An 18,367-nucleotide genomic window follows, 5' to 3' on the forward strand; every position below is an offset into this window, starting at 1 on the left:
TTTACCCACTATGTGGTCATTTGCCATATATTGGTGTTTCTTGTCCCTGGGAAATATAATGGCTTAGTTTTTCCTTGCTTGCAACGATGCTGCAGTACCAATATAAGGAGGACATATTAGCAGATAGGTTGATTATGCAAACTTTTTCACCTGCAACTACTGAAAAAACCTGCTGCACTCATCAGAAACTGTATGCAAATCTGGACTCTCCACACCCTTCCAATGTGGTTGCACCTACAGTATGACCATGTGTGTCTGACATGCAAGCCAACCCACCACAGAAAGGACCGTGGTTCATGGGACTAAGAGGACCTCTGATAAACCTAAAGTTAAGAACAGTGTTTTGTTGGATGTACAAAAGGGCTTCATTACATCAACTTTGTACAAATATTTACAGGAAAACCCTAATATTGATTTAAATACTTCAACAGGCAACTAAAAGTGATACTATTGGAGATGGTACATAATTTTTGTATAGTATAATAGTACAAGTGGACCACCTGAGCATGTTTATTAAATGAAGACACACAACAAATCTGTGATTCAAATGTTGCTTATGATCTAAAGTAATGTTACTATACAAGTATAGTAAACACTAACAGTACGGCTACATTTTTAGATACTTCAGTGAGAGCTGTCAACTATTCTGTCACTGTTGTAAAATGCTAAAAAAATCTCAATTCACTCATCCTGGAAGTATCTATATGCAATCCAAATAAGAATGCTAGCTCACCTGTAGAGAAAGTCTCCCTTTCTTCCCAGGCGTAGGAGGGCCAGGTTTATTGTATGTAATCTGAAACACAGTCAACACACATTAAAACAATATTGCACAGAAAATTGAAAGATACACAAGAACATCATTTACCCAACCCTCACTATTTCAAACTTCCATTTTATCTGGATTTGTTTTAAAAACATGATACTGTGTGGTGTACATCGGCTATTGTATGGTATATATGCACAGTTGTTAGATATCGGAACTGCATGAAGATCACTGCTCACATGCTTCCAATTACCGTTAATATGACCTGTTGGATTTGTTCCTTACAGATTTAAGAAGCTATACTAGTATTCTTCTTTTGTACCCATATTTGAGTGTGCCCAAGTGAAATGGCTTCAAAGTGAAGGAAAGTGGTTGTTTAGATGGACAAAAAGTTGGCAACACCGAACAGAACAGACGGAGGATTTGCTGAAACACACAGCTGCAGAATATGGTGTACAAACAAACTGTCAGACTTCTGCTTCACAATGATGACCTAAGATAGTTTGCAGAACTGTGAAACAATGATGAAAGCAAGAAATGATACAATGGATGAAGCACTATCATTTTGGTTCAGTGAGAAAAGAGCATGGTGTTCCAATATCTGGTCCATTCCTGCAGGAAAACACACTGAACTTAAATAAATAGCAAGCTACCTGATGGCGATCTCATCTTCACAGTCATGACACAGATCAGCTTTCAGTGACAGGTGAAAGGTTTTCACAGGGTACAGTGGCAAAAAAAAAAAAAAAAAAAAAAACCTTCAAAGAGAGGCCACAGTATTTATTTCTGCAGTATCTAGATTCTTAGAAATCCATATTATATATGGTCTGACACAGTCCAGATAAAAAAGATTCTTGTGTACAAGACTGTAGAAAACTATTCAACTTTGAGTACCTCCATATTTTATTTAATAAATCTGAGGGTCATCTATTAACATATATAAAAAAAACACAAAACAAGTTAATTGGCAAAGGCATTCCCTTACTGCCTAAAGACACCAAATAATTTTTTAAAGTGATCTATAAACAAATTATCTTATTCACAGCAAGGATAACACGACACTCCATGATTTTCTGTGTTGCTGTCTAGTTTTTAAAAAAGGTGTGTGTGTGTGTGTGTGTGTGTGTGTGTGTGTGTGTGTGTGGACAAGGTCTTGCACTAGGAGAAACAATAAAACTATGAGGTAGATGCAAAAGTAGAAGTGAGAGAGGAGTAAGAAGATTAAGAAAGCAGCTGCAGGCCACCAGAACATGTTATGCAATGGGAGACACATCCTCTGCATCTGAACAGTGTTTCCTGCATTATTACAAGAAAACTAGAAATGCAGACAAGTTAATAAAATCTCAGGAAAGAGAACAACAACAAAAACAACAAGTCAGTAAACCAACAACAGATGTAAAAGAACAAGAATAAAAATGCTGGAAAGTGCAGCCATGGACTCCCTGTTTCACTTGCTGAACAATCCAAAGAAAACTTTAATGTCATTTCAATCAACCCTCGATATTTTGGCAAAATGTGTGTTTTTAAGTCTGTGGTAGGCACAAAATGTTGTCTGCAATTGTACTGAATGCCTTCTCAAAAAATTATTCTGAACAACTAGTTCAGGACCCCACTCTTTAAGTGAAAATGGTTGCGAAAACATACCTGACCTCTTAGCAACAAATAATCCTGACCAAACAAGGAGCATCTTGACAGATACAGGAATTAGTGACCACAATGTGGTTGTAACTAGACTGAATACTGCAATATAGAAAACGACCAAAAACGAATGCAAAATACATTCATTTAAAAAAGGCAGATAAAAATTTGCTCATGCACCTTCTTAAGAGACAGTCTCTACTCCTTCCAATTTGATTATGTAAGCATACACTACATGTGGTTTAAATTCAAAGAAATAGTGTTGTTGATGATTATGTGTTTAAGGGAATAAACAACAGGGTCAATCTGTCACTCCTTATCATGAGAGACATGTCAAAAGCTAAAAAGGTGAGAACAATGGAGACTAGGCTGCTCAAACTATATGAGCAAATCAAAGCGTTTAAAAGAGCACGACAATAGGTAAAAGAAAAGAGATAAACCATGCAGCACCTTGCACAATGGGTGTTAAAAGCACAATAAAGTGAGAGGGGATGGCTCGGTGGTTACCCACCACAGGGGGAGGCCTCTCACCCCCACAACCACCCTTAACACTGGAAGTGGAAGAGTATTATAGGTTAGAGTAAAATCAGCTCTCCCTCAGGGAATGCAACACTTTGGTAATGGCTGTCATGTCATCCACAAGCACCTAAGGTAGAAACCCGAGAGCGTGCCGCAGATCGGCCATCAGGGCACGCTCAACAAGAACATGCGGTATCATCAGTAGACTACTGCAGTTGCAGTGAGGGAGATTCTCCCGACACAGAAGAAAGTCATGGGTGAGTCCTGTGTGGCCAGTGCACAGTTGGCGCAGTGGCCAGTGCACAGTTGGCGCAACACAGTGGCATCATTCCGAGAGGCCTGGAAAGATGTATGCTACACCTTAGTGGACCCTTAATTGCTGTCAACTTGTTTTGGGTTGTAAAGCCAGTCATTCCAATTCCCAGAGCTTTAGAATATTGTGCCGAAGTTGTAATCTTAATTCTGGGTCCAGTATACCGATGTCAAGTAGATCTCCTGTACTTGCATCTTTAGCTAGACGGTCGGCAAGTTCATTTCCTGGAGTGACTACATGGGTTGGTGTCCAGATAATGGTCACCATCTTTTCCTGGGCTGTAGTGGTCAGCAAGAAGGTCCTGGATGTTTGTGACCAAAGGATTTTTGGAATAGCACAGGGCTATACCTTTTAAGCAACTCATGGACTCACAACAGATCAGAAAGTTCGTCACTGCCTGGTATTTGGCGTACCTCAAAGCCTGAGAGATGGCAACAATTCTGCATGTATAAACTGCAGGCACTTGACACAGAGTGCTTCTCATGTTCCCTTAGAAGTGTAAAAGCCAACATTGTTGCTGACTTTTGATCTATCTTTGTAGATGCATACTGAATTAGAATAATCTTGGAAGATTGAAAGAAAAAAGTGTTGGAGAAGGGTAGGATCGTCATCCTTCTTGGGGCCACAAAAGAGGTCCATTCTTATCACAGGATATGGCACAGCCCACGGGGGATGTTGGGAGGGAGCTCTAGGAACACACACTTATGGAGCCTATTGGAGGTCCGTCAGTAGAATATCAAGTTGCATCCCAGCTGGTCTTCTCAGTTTTGGGAGATGAGCGAACAGCCTGAACTGCTGGTTGTGGAACAGAGTTGAGTGACAAGCGTGGGTAGGCACCTGACAGACTGTGACTGTGTAACTTGCCAGAACCTGCTGTCGTCCAACATGCAGCAGTGTGACACCAGCTTCTGGGAGGCCATCAACAGAGCTCGTACGGAGGGCCCCCATAGTCAACCGCACAACAGTGTGGTGAACAGGGTCCAACAGGCTAAGTAGGAACGGTGCTGCGAACCCATAGGCAACACATCGGTAATTCAAGCAGGATAAAATTACCACTTTATAAAATCACAGAACAGTGTGGTCTGCACCCCACGAGGAGTGACTAAGGAAACGAAGAGCATTCAGCTTCTTCACCGAGTTGCCTTGAGCTGGCAGACAAGTGGCAGCCAAATTAGCTTGCTGTCAAATAAAATACCTAAGAATTGGAAAGTGTGAACAGCTTTAAGTAACTGGTCACTGAGATAAATTTATGGGTGTGGGTGCACAGTCCCGAGTTGATAAATATGTCTCACTTATGATTTTGCAGGGGAAAATTATACCCATGGTTCAGAGACCAGTCGTGGACTCTCCAGCCAGTCCCCTGAAGCTGGCACTCAGTGGTGTGCTGTAATGCAGAGGAATAGCACATATAAAAGTCATCCATGTACAATAACAGAGACTGTGGGGCACACTGCATTTATGGTAAGCAAACAGTGTTATGCTCAGAACCAATCCCTGAGAGACTCCTCTTACAACAGGCAAGGAAGGGCGGACGTCTGTTCTAGCCTTTGACACCGCAGAGGAAAGAAATAGTATCAACAGCACTTGAAAGATATATACCAAATAAATTAATAAGAGATGGTACTGATCCCATGTGGTACACAAAACAGATCAGAACACTATTGCAGAAGCAACAAAAAAGTATAGCCAAATTTAAAAGAACACAAAATCCCCAAAATTGTCAAAGTTTTACAGAAGCTCTACATTTAGCACAAACTTCAGTATGAGACGCTTTAAATGGTTTCCACAGTGAAACTCTGTCTTGAAATCTGGTAGAAAACCCAAGGAGATTCTGGTCGCATGTAAAGTACACCCATGGTAAGATGCAAACAATACTTCACTGCATGATAACATAGGTGATGTTATTGATGACAGCACCACTAAAGTAAAGTTACTAAATACAGTGTTCTGAAATACCTTCACAAAAGACAATGAAGTAAATACTTCAGAATTAGAATCAAGAACAATTGCCAACATTAATAACTTAGAAGCAGATATCCACAGTGTAGCAAAGCAGCTTAAGACTCCTAAGAAAGGAAAGTCTTCCAGTCCAGATTGTATACCAGCCAGGTTCCTTTCAGAGTATGCTGATACAATAGCTGCATACTTAGCAATCATAGACATCCATTCACCCACTCATAGAAAGATCTGTACCCAAAGACTGGAACGCTGCAAAAGTCACACCAATACCCAAGAAGGGAAATCGAAGTTGATCTGTTGAATTACAGGCCAGATCACTAACGTCAATTTGCAGTACGATTTTGGAACATATACTGTGCTCTAACATTATGAATCACCTTCAAGAAAACTATTTATTGGCAGATAGTTCTGATCCAGAAAATACTGTTCTTGTGAAACACAACTACCTCTTTATTCTCACAAAGTAACGAGTGCCACCAACAGGTGTCATCAACTTGATTCCATATTTTTATATTTACATAATGCTTTTGGTACTGTTTCTCACAAGCTACTTCTCATTAAATTGTGTGCCTATAGAGTGTCATCACAGTTGTGTGACTGGATTTGTGATTTTCTGTCAGAAAGATTGCAGTTTGTAATAACTGAAAGTCCTTTAGTAAAACAGAAGTAATCTCTGGCACTGCCCAAGGAAGTGTTATAGGCCCTTTGTTGTTCCTAAAATACATAACCAATTTATGAGACAATCTGAGCAGTCCTCTTAGATTGGTTGGTTGGATTAAAAGAGGGGGCAAGGGACCAAACTACGAGGTCATCAGTCCCTTGTTCCGAATAAAACAATGCCACAAGTGTGAGAATAAAACAAACAAGACTGATGACTCAAAACGGAATGAAAGGAAAAATCACAAGCACGATGAATTGCAACAAACATATAAATCGACAAAAGGAGACAAGAAAACCACAGAAACGCAAGAAACAGGATGAAGAGATTAAAAACAACAAGGCAGATTACCATGGCTGGCTAACGATGAGAATAAAAAAAGAGAAGCCAGCCACTCTGCAACACATTAAAACCTCCACCCTAGAAGCACTAGGGTGGAGGACACAGAGGGACAAAGGACATGTGCTGAAACTTAAGATCAAATGATAAAATCCACCCTCACGAATAAAACATAAAACTAAATCAGCTGATGAAGTGTTGTCAGATAAAATTAGTGGCAATGAGTCCGGTAACCCACGATTTTGTTGCTGGGCAGTCAAAGCGGGACAGTGCACCAGAATATGGGCCACTATCAATTGGGCACCACACCAACTCGGGCAGATCTTCACGGTGCAGGAGGTAACTGGGCGTCGCCAGTGAGGAACTGGCAGAGGACAACTGATACCCTGCGAGAGACCCGCAAGGAAGACATCCACACATTTGTAGTCTCCTTAATGACACACAGTTTGTCGTGTGTACTGTTATACCATTCCGTCTCCCAAAGCCGAATAACCCTACGGCGCAAGTCAGAACGCAGGTCAGGTTCAGAGAAGCCAATCTCCAGAAACGGTTTCCGTGTAGCCTGTTTGGCCAGCCTGTTGGCAAGTTCGTTGCCTGAGACACGCCGACAGACATGTCTTGGGGCCACACAAACACCATTGAACGACTTGACTGGTCCAGGGCATAGATGGACTCCTGGATGGACGCTACCGAAGGATGGCGAGGGTAGCACTGGTCGACAGCTTGTAGACTGCTCAAGGAGTCAGTACACAGAAGAAACAATTCCCCAGGTAATGAACGGATATACTGAAGTGCACGAGAGATGGCCACCAGCTGTGAAGTGAATACACTGTAGCCTTTGGGCAAGGAATGCTGTTCAAAATGGCTTCTGTGGACGTAGGCGAAGCCAACAATACCATCAGCCATCGAGCCGTCAGTGTAAATCATTTCAGAGCCCTGGAACATGTCAAGAATAGACAGGAAGTGATGTGAGTAACTGAGTCCTTAGGGTCATGCGAAAGGTCCAGACGAATCTGCAGCCTAGGTGTACACCACGGAAGTGTATGCAGACGGACCTGGATGGGTGGTGGTAAAGGGAAGGACTCCAGTTCAGACAGAATGGATCGCAAGCGAACCGCAATCGTTAGCCCTGACCTGGGCCACCGAAGCGGGTGATGAACTGCCACAGGTGGAAAAAAGGAGATGATAATTCAGATGCTCAGGAGAATAACAAATGTGTGCAATGTAACTGGCGAGCAGCTGTGCACGTCAGATCTTCAGTGGAGAGACTCTGGCCTCCACAAGGACACTGGCCACCAGACTCGTCCTAAAAGCTCCTGTCGCTAGGCAAACGCCACAGTGGTGCACTGGGTCGAGTACATGCAACGCTGAGGGCACCACCAAATCATAAATCAAACTCTCGTAGTCAAGGCAGGCTTGGGGCACCCTAACGAGCGAGGGATCGCATTTTCTGCCGCAGAAGCGATTGTGGTAGTCGCCTGCTCAACCATCACATCAATGTTACAATGTGGAGCAGAGTCAGCGGTGGCATCAGATGTGAAAGTTTCCCAGTCTGCCTTGTTTAAAGCCCATCTGGGCAGGCGTCCATGGGCCCGATGCTGGGGCAGTGACAGGAAATGTGTGGCGGTCCCATTAAAGCGGCAGAGTTCGAACTAAGACAGTAAAGTTTCGACATCTCTGCCTCGGCCAGTAAGCATGATTTCACCCTACAAGGGGTTATGGGTGTTATACAACCCAAAAGTAGGAAAGGTGTAGGGAGTTGATCAATCAGTGAAGCTAATACATTCACGGGTACTGCACCATCTGGAGGAAGCTATACATTGCAGATAGTTATTTCCTGTGTCATCCATACTCTGACAGCTGCAGCTTCAAGAGGGGTTTGAAGGGGCACAGTTTCACTACAGACTGAGTTTAGGACATAAACACAAACTCCATCTGACACTTGATTATAGTCGCTACGGTTCCTGCAATATCCCTTACAGCCGCAGAGGGCAGGGGTTCGCATTGCCGGGCGAACCAGGTTTCCTGAAGGGCAATGCAGAAAGCAGGGACAAAGCTTAACAGTTGCCATAGCTCAGCCAGGCAGTGGACAAACAGCAATTCCACTGGAGGATGACATCATCGTGAGACTGGGAAGGCATGGAACATTCAATGAGGCATTTTGCGCCACAGGGTCACCTGCTGCCACCGACTTTTTGCCTGAGCAGTCTATATCTGTTGTGTCTGAGGGTCCGGCAAGATCTAGGTGCTCAGCAGTCACCAGAATCTCCACCCCATCCTCATACCCAGAACTTTTAGGTAGTGGTGGTGTGGATGCCACCACAAGTTCCTTGTTCTTAGGGGTCTTCTTTTTCGATTTCTCGCGCTGTTCCTTGGGTTTCCCTGGCTGGGAGGACTTCGCTGAATTAGTCTCTGGGACTGAGGATGAGTGTGAAGCCCTACGACCAGATGCTTTTGGGCTTCTTCAGCCGCTGGCGGGTGTCATACTTCCCACTAGCAGAAACCTGGGAAGGGAGTGGCCCAAGGGACCCCTTCCTAGCAAGAGGAGACGAAGAAACCTTATGCTTCTCTGGCTCAGAAGTGGGGACTGAAATCCCCGATAGTTTGGGGGATTGGGCAACAGGAATTTGAGGAACTGATGGGGCGAGAACTGTTCTTGTAGCAGCGGCGTATGAGGTGGTCATAGCCACAGGTTGTAGGCGCCCAAATCTCCTCTTAGCCTCAGTCGGTCCAGGGTCTTATATTCCATTTTTTTCCTCTCTTTCTGTAAAATCCTGCAGTCTGGTGAGCAAGGTGAATGATGCTCTCCACAGTTGACATAGATGGGAGGCGGGCCGCATGGAGTATTGGGATGTGATGGACGTCCACAATATCGACAGCTGGGGCTGGAAGTACAGAGGGAAGACATATGGCCAAAATTCCAGCACTTGAAGCACTGCATCGGGGAAGGGATATATGGTTTGACGTCACAGCAGTAGACCATCACCTTGATCTTCTTGGGCAAAGTGTCACCCTTGAAGACCAAGCTGAAAGCACCAGTGGCAACCTGGTTAACCCTCAAACCCCAATGGACGCGCTGGATGAAATGAACACCTCGCCACTCTAAATTTGCACACAGCTCGTCGATAGACTGCAAAAGAAGATCCCTGTGGAATATAATACACTGGACCATGTTTAAGCTCTTATGAGGCCTGATAGCAACAGAAACATACCCCAACTTGCCACAAACAAGTAATGCCCATGATTCGACAGAGGATGCTGTTTTATCAAAACTGACCCAGAGCGCATTTTGGACAAGCCCTCCACCTCCCCAAACTTTTCTTCCAAATGCTCCACAAAAAACTGAGGCTTCGTGGAAATGAAAGATTCCCCTTGAACTGTCGTACGTACGATGTACCGGGCGAATAAGCTTCACTGCCATCCTTAGCCTGGCTTTCCTCCCATGGTGTGGCCAGGGAGGGGAACGACTTGGGGTCATATTTCTTAGCATTAAAGTTAGACTTCGCCTGCTTAAAGACTGCTGGCGGCAGACCACCAGCAAGAGATGATGTAATACGCTTCGTGGCATGTCATCTGCCCAGATGCCACCCACTCCGACCAGGGGCCCTCCCCATGGGCTCCACCCAGCCGCAGCAAAGGCCACTGCTGGGAGTCCCAATGTTCCAGGGTGACGGGCATCTACTCCTTGGCATGCGTGGGGAGTTAACGGTGCAGGCATCAGCAGAGCGATCCCTGTGTTGTCAGTGGACTACAATCAACAGGGTACATGGCGGCCCCGCCACAACAGACTGGCTACCGTGCTGGATATGTGGTGCAAAGAAATCCATGGTCACTGTCAGCACAGAAAGTGACACTGCATAGTGCATGGTGGAAAACGCACCCAGGAAGGTGTCCTCATCCGAGAGATGGAGAATGGGCGGGACTGCAATGCGATGACGACAAAGTGGGCAAAGATCTCTATGTAAAATGGACCTGATGCCCTTCCCCAATTGGCTCACTCTTCCTACAAGAGAACTTCACATAAAGGTCGAAATGTGTGAGACTCCTTTTAGTCGCCTCTTATGACAGGCAGGAATACCTCGGGCCTATTCTTACTCCCAGACCCGCAGGGGGGGGGGGGTCTTAGATTACCAAAATGTGATTTCAAATTGGAATGATTACATAGATAATGTTGTGAGGAAAGCAAACAAAGACTCTAATTTGTTGGCAGAATATTTAGAAAATTAACACGTCTCTGCCCTCTTCTAGAGTACTGCTGGGCAGCATGGTATCAGCATCATCAGATAGGGTTGGCAGAGGAAATCATAAAAGTTAAAAGAATGGCAGCTCGTTTTGTATTACCACAAAACAAAGGAGATAGTGCCATGGATATAATACATGAACTGGGGCGGCAGTCATTAAAACTAAGGTGGTTTTTGCTGCCGCTGTACCTTCTCATGAAATTTGAATCACCAATTTTCTCCTCAGAGTGTGAAAATACTTTGTTGGTGCCCACCTACACAAGGAGTTCATCATAATACAAGGGCTGACTGAAAAGTAATGCCTCCACCTTCCTTCAACAGACGGCAGCATTGGTATGCGGCAGATAGTGTCTTGTTCCGTAGCCTCTCTCTATAGCTCCAGTTGACAGGAAGCCTTAGCATTGAACGGTTGTGGTGTTACTGTGGAAAGTGTGGAACCCTGCACACACAGTCGTTCAATGTGATTTAAGCAATGTACAGCCATTGAATTCTTGACAGCAGAAGGTGTGGCCCCAAAGGAGATTCATCAGAAAATGAAAGCAGTTCATGGTGATTGCGTTGATGTGAGTATTGTGCATCATTGAGTGGGCAAGTTTAAAGATGTTGAGGTGGGAACACCTGACCTGTGACAAACAAAGAGTTGAACATCCTGTAACAGCAACCACAGAGTTTCACAAGCAAAATGTTGACAGATTGATTCAGGACAAACGTCTTATCACTCAGAGTGAAATGGCAAGCACAATCGGCATTTCACAAGAATGTGTGGGTCACATTACTGCTTTGCTTGGCTATCGGAAGATCTGTGCACTATGGGTACCCTGGATGCTGACTCCTGAAATGAAAGCACACAGACTTTAAATTTGCCAGGAACTCCTCTCACGTCACGACAATGAGGACACACAGTACTCACATCAACACAATCACCGTAAACTGCTTTCATTCTCTGATGAATCTTGTTTGGGGTGACACCTTCTGCTGTCAAGAATTCAGTGGCTGCACGTTGTTTAAATCATATTGACCGACCGTCTGCTCAGGGCTCCATACTTTCCACTGTAACATCATAACTGTTCCATGCTAAGCCTTCCCACCAACTGGAGCTGTAGAGAAGAGGCTACCAATGCTGCCAACTGTTGAAGAGTTACAAAAGTGGAGGCATTACTTTTCAGTCAACCATCATAAAATAAGTGAAATAAGAGCTCCCACAGAAAGATTTAGGCGTTCGCCTTTCCAGTGTGCTGTTCAGGCATGGAATGGTAGAGAAAGAGCTTAAATATGGTTCAATGAACCCTCTGTAAGGCACTTAATTGCAAATTGCGTAGTTATCACGTACACATACATGTGTCAGAACAGGTGATGGAGCACCCCTCCAATACGGCATGTGGCCAGTGATGCCTCACAGAGGGTAAAAAACACCTTCAGGAGTAAAAGGTAAAACTATATCAGCCATTCTGGCATTGTTTGCTGCTGGCACCAGAGGCAGCATGTCTGACGTTGAAGCTTTTGCCATAAGGTGGCCAATTTGGGGCATTCCAGGAGGTGGGCCAATGTCAGACAGTCACCACACCGACAGCGGGGTAGATCCTCACGTCATATGATATGGCCATGTGTGGCCAATGTAGAGCTGATAGAAAGGTGGATTCCTTGCACAAACCATGTAGGGAAGAACTACCACATGCTTGTGGTCCCCTTCATTGCTTGCAGTTTGTTTGCAGAAACCCGAGCTCACCAACCCGTGACTGAGGCCTCTAACAACTGATTATGTAGAGCTGACCAGAGGTCTGTTTCAGGTACCTACATCTTCAAAGTTGCCATCTTGGAAGCCAACTTGGCCAAATACCAGCATTTGTTACCAATCTTGCAGTAAATACACTGCACCTTGCATGTGTGTAGGCAAAGCTGGTTTGTTCATTGCTCATCGAGTCATCAGTGCATACCACTTGTAAACCCAAGAACGCAACAAAGATGGGCAGGAACAGGTAGCAAAAACCTGTGGGATCAATAGCCTTTCGGTCCAAGGGATAGGTCAAGACCAATCTGAGGATGGAGTATACACCGTGGGAGTGTATATGATTACTCCATGACAAGGGATGAGAGTGAGGAAAGTGAGGCGAGAGCAGAGACACGGTGTGTAAACTGGAATCATGACTCCAGTCCTGTGCTCCTATTGTGGGAGACTGATACCTAATAGGAAGGAGAACATTATAGTTTGGATGCTCAGAGGAGCAGCGTATGTGTATAGCACAGTTGAGCAGCAGCTGTTGGTGCCTTATCCGGAGGGATCCCAACCACCAAGAAGAGTAGGCTGTTCACAGGTCTGGTCTGAAAGGTACCTATTGCAAGTTGGACCCCACATGGTGCATCGGGTCTAGCATGTAAAATGCTGCAGGCGAAGTCAAGCCATAAGCCAGACTCTCATAATCAGAGTTTTGTAAAGTCACAAAAGTATAAAGCGATCTGCACTCCAGCTGGTGTTACTGAGCCAAGCAAGGGCATTAAGATGTGATCAGCACATTCGCTTCAGTTGGCTAGGATGGGAAGCCAGGTCAATGAGGAATCATAGACCAGTCCCATAAAGCAACAAGATGCTATCACATGAGCAGTTTGTCACTGTGGTAGAGTTATGGTTGTGGATGATAGTATGATGGTGACAGGAGTGCCCCAGCAAAGTGTGACAGAATGGCTCATATTCTCTACATACAAAATGACTTTATGGACTGCATGAGCAGCAATTTATGTCTGTTTTCTGATGATGCAGCGGTATATGGGAAGGTGGTGTCACTGAATGTCTGTAGGAATACACAAAAAGACTTAGAGAAAATTTCTAGTTGATTTGATGAATGGCAGCTAGCCCTAAATGAGCAGAAATGTAAGTTAATGCGGATGAGTAGGAAAAACAGTCCTGTAACATTCGAATACAGCATTAGCAGGAAGCAGCCTGACACAGTCATAACACTGCAAAGTGATATAACCCAGAATGAGTAGGTCAGCTTGGTAGTAGGGAAGATGAATGCTTGATCTCGTTTTACTGTGAGAATTTTGGGAAAGTGCAGCTCATTCATAAAGAAGACAGTGTAAAGAACACCTGTGAGGCTCATTCTTGAGTACTGTTTGAGTGTTCAGAACCCTACCAGGTCACATTAAAGGAAGTCATCTCAGCAATGCAGAGACGGTCTGCCAGATTTGTTACCAGTGTGCTTCATCATGCACATATTATGGAGATGCTTTGTAAACACAAATGGGAATCCCTGGAGGGAAGACAATGCTCTTTCCTTAAGGCACTACTGTGCAAATTTGGAGAACCACAATTTCAGGATGACTGCAGAACAATTCTACTAGCTCTAATGTACATTCTGCATAAGGCCAATGAAGATAAGATGCAAGAAATTTGGGCTCATTAAAAGCTTTCATACAGTCATTTCTCCCTCTCTCTCTCTAGGAGAGGAATGACTAGTAGTGGTACAAGGTACCCTCTACTATCCACCATACAGTCGTTTGCGGAGTATGTACGTAGATGGAGATGGAACTGCATCATCCCTGTCTAGGTGGCTGAAATTAGGAAGCCATGGGTCAGAGCTCAGGATGCACCTTCTGTATGGAACCCTGCAGTTTGTGTTCAACAACACCCCACAGTGGAGGAACAGCTGTCCTAGTAAATAAAAAATTGTCAGTATACACAGAGAGCCACACTGTAGATCCCACAGCTGCAGCTAGACCATTGATAGCTACTAGACAAAGGGGTACACTAAAAACCAGAGATGTGTAATACCCCATTCTCTTGTATGTGGAAAGGTAGCATGGAAAGTGTCAACTTGAACCCAGAAAGTATGATGTGACAAGAAGTTCCAAATAAAAATTGGATGCTGGCCCCAGACACACCATACATGGAGGGTAGCGGCAATGTGCTGATGCCATGTGATGCTGTACCCCTAAAAAGACAGCGATAAGGTTTTGATGCTGGGCAAAAGCTGACCAGACAGCACAGTCCAAGTAGATGAACTTCTTAGCAGTAGAATGTTCTTGGCAAAAACTGACCTGGGACAGAACCAAAATACCTTGAGACTTAAGGTACCAAGAACTTTGCAGGCTCACCATATGTTTTGAGCAACTTGCAGAGTACATTAGTAGGAGTAACTGTGCAATAGCTGTCCACCTCAAGATTATGTTTACCTGTTTTCACTACTGGGACGATCACACTTTCTCGCCACTGAAATGTGAACTCACACTATGCTCCAGATACAGTTGAAAATAGGGAGGGCATGATGTTGTCAGTCCAATGATAGGTGTCTGAGCATTTGACTGTGTGTGCGGTCTGGCCTTGGAACTGTGTCAAGGCAAAGTGCTTGGCCTTCAAGAATTCCCACACAAGAAGTGGCTTTTGGTGATGCACAGAGGATCCTCGCTTAATGAGCATCTCCCATATCGTGCAATTCGCGTAAAGAGCAAAACAAATTTTAAAAAATGACTTGCTTAATGAGTGATATTACACATAATGGATGATGACAACTTAGTGTGACATCACCGGCCGTTTGTGCGCGGCAGGGGTTGGTTGGTTGATCTGGGGGAGGAGAGCAAACAGCGAGGTCATTAGTCCCATTGGATTAGGGAAGGTGGGTTAGGAAATAGGCCGTGTCCTTTCAAAGGAACCATCCCAGCATTTGCCTGAAGCAATTTAGAGAAATCACAGAAAACCTAAATCAAGATGGATAGACGTGAGTTTGAACCGTCATTCTTTTGAATTCGAATCCAGTGAGCTAACCACAGCACCACCTCACTCTGCTGCGGCAGGGGAAATGTTCAACAATATGAGCACCTTTCATTCTTCGTAGAGGCGCATGAACAATGTCTTTAGTACGTACTGCAGTCTGGGTTTAATGTTCTTTCTGCTATCACTTAGTGCAGCTTGTGATCACAAATTTTTCTAAACTTGTGTTCATACAGTGTTTTTATTGTGGGCAAATTTTAATAGCCTTCCTAGATATGTCCCCAAAGATAGCTGCAAGAAGACAACCATAAAAGAAAGAAAATTACTTTAGAAATGAAACAAAAAATCACTGGAAAATGGGAAAATGGTGAGAGCGCTACTGATTTAGTATGCACATACAATCAGTCTACATGAACTATTTGCATTACTCTGAAGAATGAGGACAAGATTAAGGAGATAGATGCTTCAATGGGAATGACAATAGAATTAAAACCACTGCAATGATGTCCTATTCTGGACAATGTCGAAAGGTTGCTCCTTATATGGATAAGTGAAAAGGAATTGCAAAGCGACACTATTAATAAGAACATCGGCGAGAATGATTTTCGCCGACCTCATTAAGAAGACACCAGGTTCATCAGTGGCCAAAGAAATGTTTAAGGAAAACCGTGGGTGGTTCAAGAAGTTTAAGAGAAAACCGGTATCCACAGCGTTGTGAGGCACAGCGAAGCAGCCAGCTCCGACACAAAGGCAGCAGAGAACTTCATCAACAACTTCAAGATGCTTGTATATTCCAAGGTTTATCTGCCGCAGCGGGTTTTTAATTGTGAAGAGATGGGGTCTATTCTGGGAAAAAATGCCAAGGCACATCTTTATAACAGCTGAGGAGAATGCTTTGCCAATGAAAGACCATCTCACACTGCTAGTCTGTGCCAATGCAAGCGGAGATTTGAAAATTAAAACCATTACTTGTTTACCATTCAGAAACTCCATGAACCTTCAAGAAGTGTATAGCCTGGAAGAGTAGATTAAATGTGATGTGGAGGTCCAACAATAAGGCTTGCGTGAAATGTGATTTTTTTTGTGCTTGGCACAGTGAAGCTTCAGTGACAAAATAGTTGCTTGAGATGAATCTGCCACTCCATGTCTTGCTTGTTGTGGACAACGCTCCTGCCCATTCCCCAGGCCTACAAGACCACCTCCTTGAAGAATTTCAACTCATCAAGATACAATTTCTGCCTTCCGACACCACTCCATTACTCCAGCCAATGGACCAGCAGATTATTTTTAACTTTGATCTTTACACTAAAGCACTCTTAGACTGCAGCTACAAACCTCACTCTCAGAAAGTTTTTGAAATAACACTTCAACATCATTGCCTGCGTCAAGATGATCAAAACGGACTGGGAAGGGGTTACGAAGAGTAGTCTCACTTCTGCTTGGAAGGAGCTTTGGCTGGACTACATTGTTGAATGTGACTCTGAAGCATTTGAGTCAGTACCTGTGGAGCCTGTAATCAACGAGATTGTGTGTGTGGCCATGAGCATGCGACTACAAATGGATAACAATGATATTGATGAGCCTGTCAAAGACCACAGCCAAAAAATGACAACTGAAGAGCTTATGGAGTTGCAGTGTGTTTCACAGCAGTAAGTTGTGGAGCAGTAGTAGTTCAGAGGAGGAGGAGGAGGGGTGGGGGGTGGGAGGAGCAGGGGGTAATGGTAAAGCAGCAATCTTCTGGCACAATAACAGAAATGCTGAAAGCATGGGAATCAGATGCATCACACATTGAAAATCATCACCCCAGTAAAGCAGTGGTTACGTGCGCTACAAATTTGTTTGACAATAATGCTGTGTCACATTTTTGCCAAGTGTTCAAGTGTCATCAGAAACAAATGACTATAGATAGATTCCTAGTAAAAAAGAATTGTTATGTATTGTGAATAATAAAGTATATAGCACTGTATTTATAATTTTCTTTGAATAAATGGCATGAATAATATAAAACTTTTAGTACTTTTCCCGGATGGAATGCATTATTGTATTTTGCATTAATTTATATGGGATAAATTGTTTCGCTTAATGTGTGTTTCGCACTACGAGTAAGATTCTGGAAAGAATTATACTTTCTTTGTGAGGTCCCGAAGTATAGTGGAACTTAATTCATTCCACCTGCTGTTTGAGGACATGAAGTTCAGGCTGATCATTCTCAGACAGTCAGGCTCAAGCATAATGCAAATGTTTAGCAACAGCATCTGGATTACACAATTAAGGGACAAACCAGGTACATCTTCACCCATATTTCGAGGATGGATATGTGATTCAATGGTAGTAACATACCGTTCCCATCATTCTTGTTTCCATTGTTTTATTAGGTAGCAGACACGGACATGGAGTAGTTTACACACAATGTGATGGTCCATCAATGGATTTCACTTATGGCACTGGACAGATAATTTGTAATGGCCACAGCGATGTCTGAAGTCCACCATGGTATTGTTTTCCTATGGGGGGATCACAAGGAATAAGGGAACGCTAGGTCCACTACCAACCGAATGGCTGTGGTTGCGTTCTGGACAGCCTCAACGATAGGTCTATGTGGCAGGATGCTAAGGGTGGTGGGAAAGGCAAAGGCATTCGAGTCAGCCTTGCTCAGAGCCCATCTGGATGGATGCCTAGGTGAGTGACACTGGAGGAGGGATAGGATGATTGGGAAACGCTCACTGTCACATGTAATAATGTACTTTCCAATGAATGGAGAGGAGAAGGCCAGGGCTGCAGATGGATAGATCAATGGCCAAATAAGGTCCATATGGCACTCTGAAGTGTGTGGGAGCACTGGTATTCAAGAGACAAAGCTCAAGCTACGCAAGCGATGTTTCGATAGCTTTATTGCGGCTGGTGGTTGTTGTTCCACACCACACAGGGTTGTGGGCATTAAAATGAGGTGCGGGGGGAGGATGTTAGAAATCAGTGCAGACAACATGGTCTAAGACTCTTCACCACTGGGAGAGTGATGCACATCACAGACAGTAAAATCCAGAGATGACATCACTCCAACAGCCATAGGCTCCAAAGTCTTGTCAGATGGCATGTGATCACTGTAGACAAAATGAAAACACATGAGCAGTTTCCACCTAACACTGTCATTGTCAGCTTGATTCTCATAACAGCTCTTATACACTTGGAGGGTAGGAGTTTGGAATGCTGAGGGCCAAGTTTCCCGTAGGGAAAT

The 18,367-nt window shown here is 44.1% G+C and overlaps 1 protein-coding gene across 2 annotated transcripts in view; it reads right to left on the reverse strand.

The window, feature by feature from the left end:
• The window catches only part of LOC126483770 (rootletin-like), a 250,250-nt gene that overhangs the window by 16,892 nt on the left and 214,991 nt on the right, over positions 1-18,367 (reverse strand). For both annotated transcript variants that reach the window (XM_050106920.1, XM_050106919.1), the window contains one exon: positions 734-793. In XM_050106920.1, coding sequence (XP_049962877.1) covers positions 734-793 — 60 coding nt within the window. The remainder of the gene's footprint in view (positions 1-733; positions 794-18,367) is intronic.

The sequence above is a fragment of the Schistocerca serialis genome, chromosome 6, assembly GCF_023864345.2.
Source record: "Schistocerca serialis cubense isolate TAMUIC-IGC-003099 chromosome 6, iqSchSeri2.2, whole genome shotgun sequence".
In the NCBI taxonomy this organism is placed as follows: Eukaryota; Metazoa; Arthropoda; class Insecta; order Orthoptera; family Acrididae; genus Schistocerca; species Schistocerca serialis.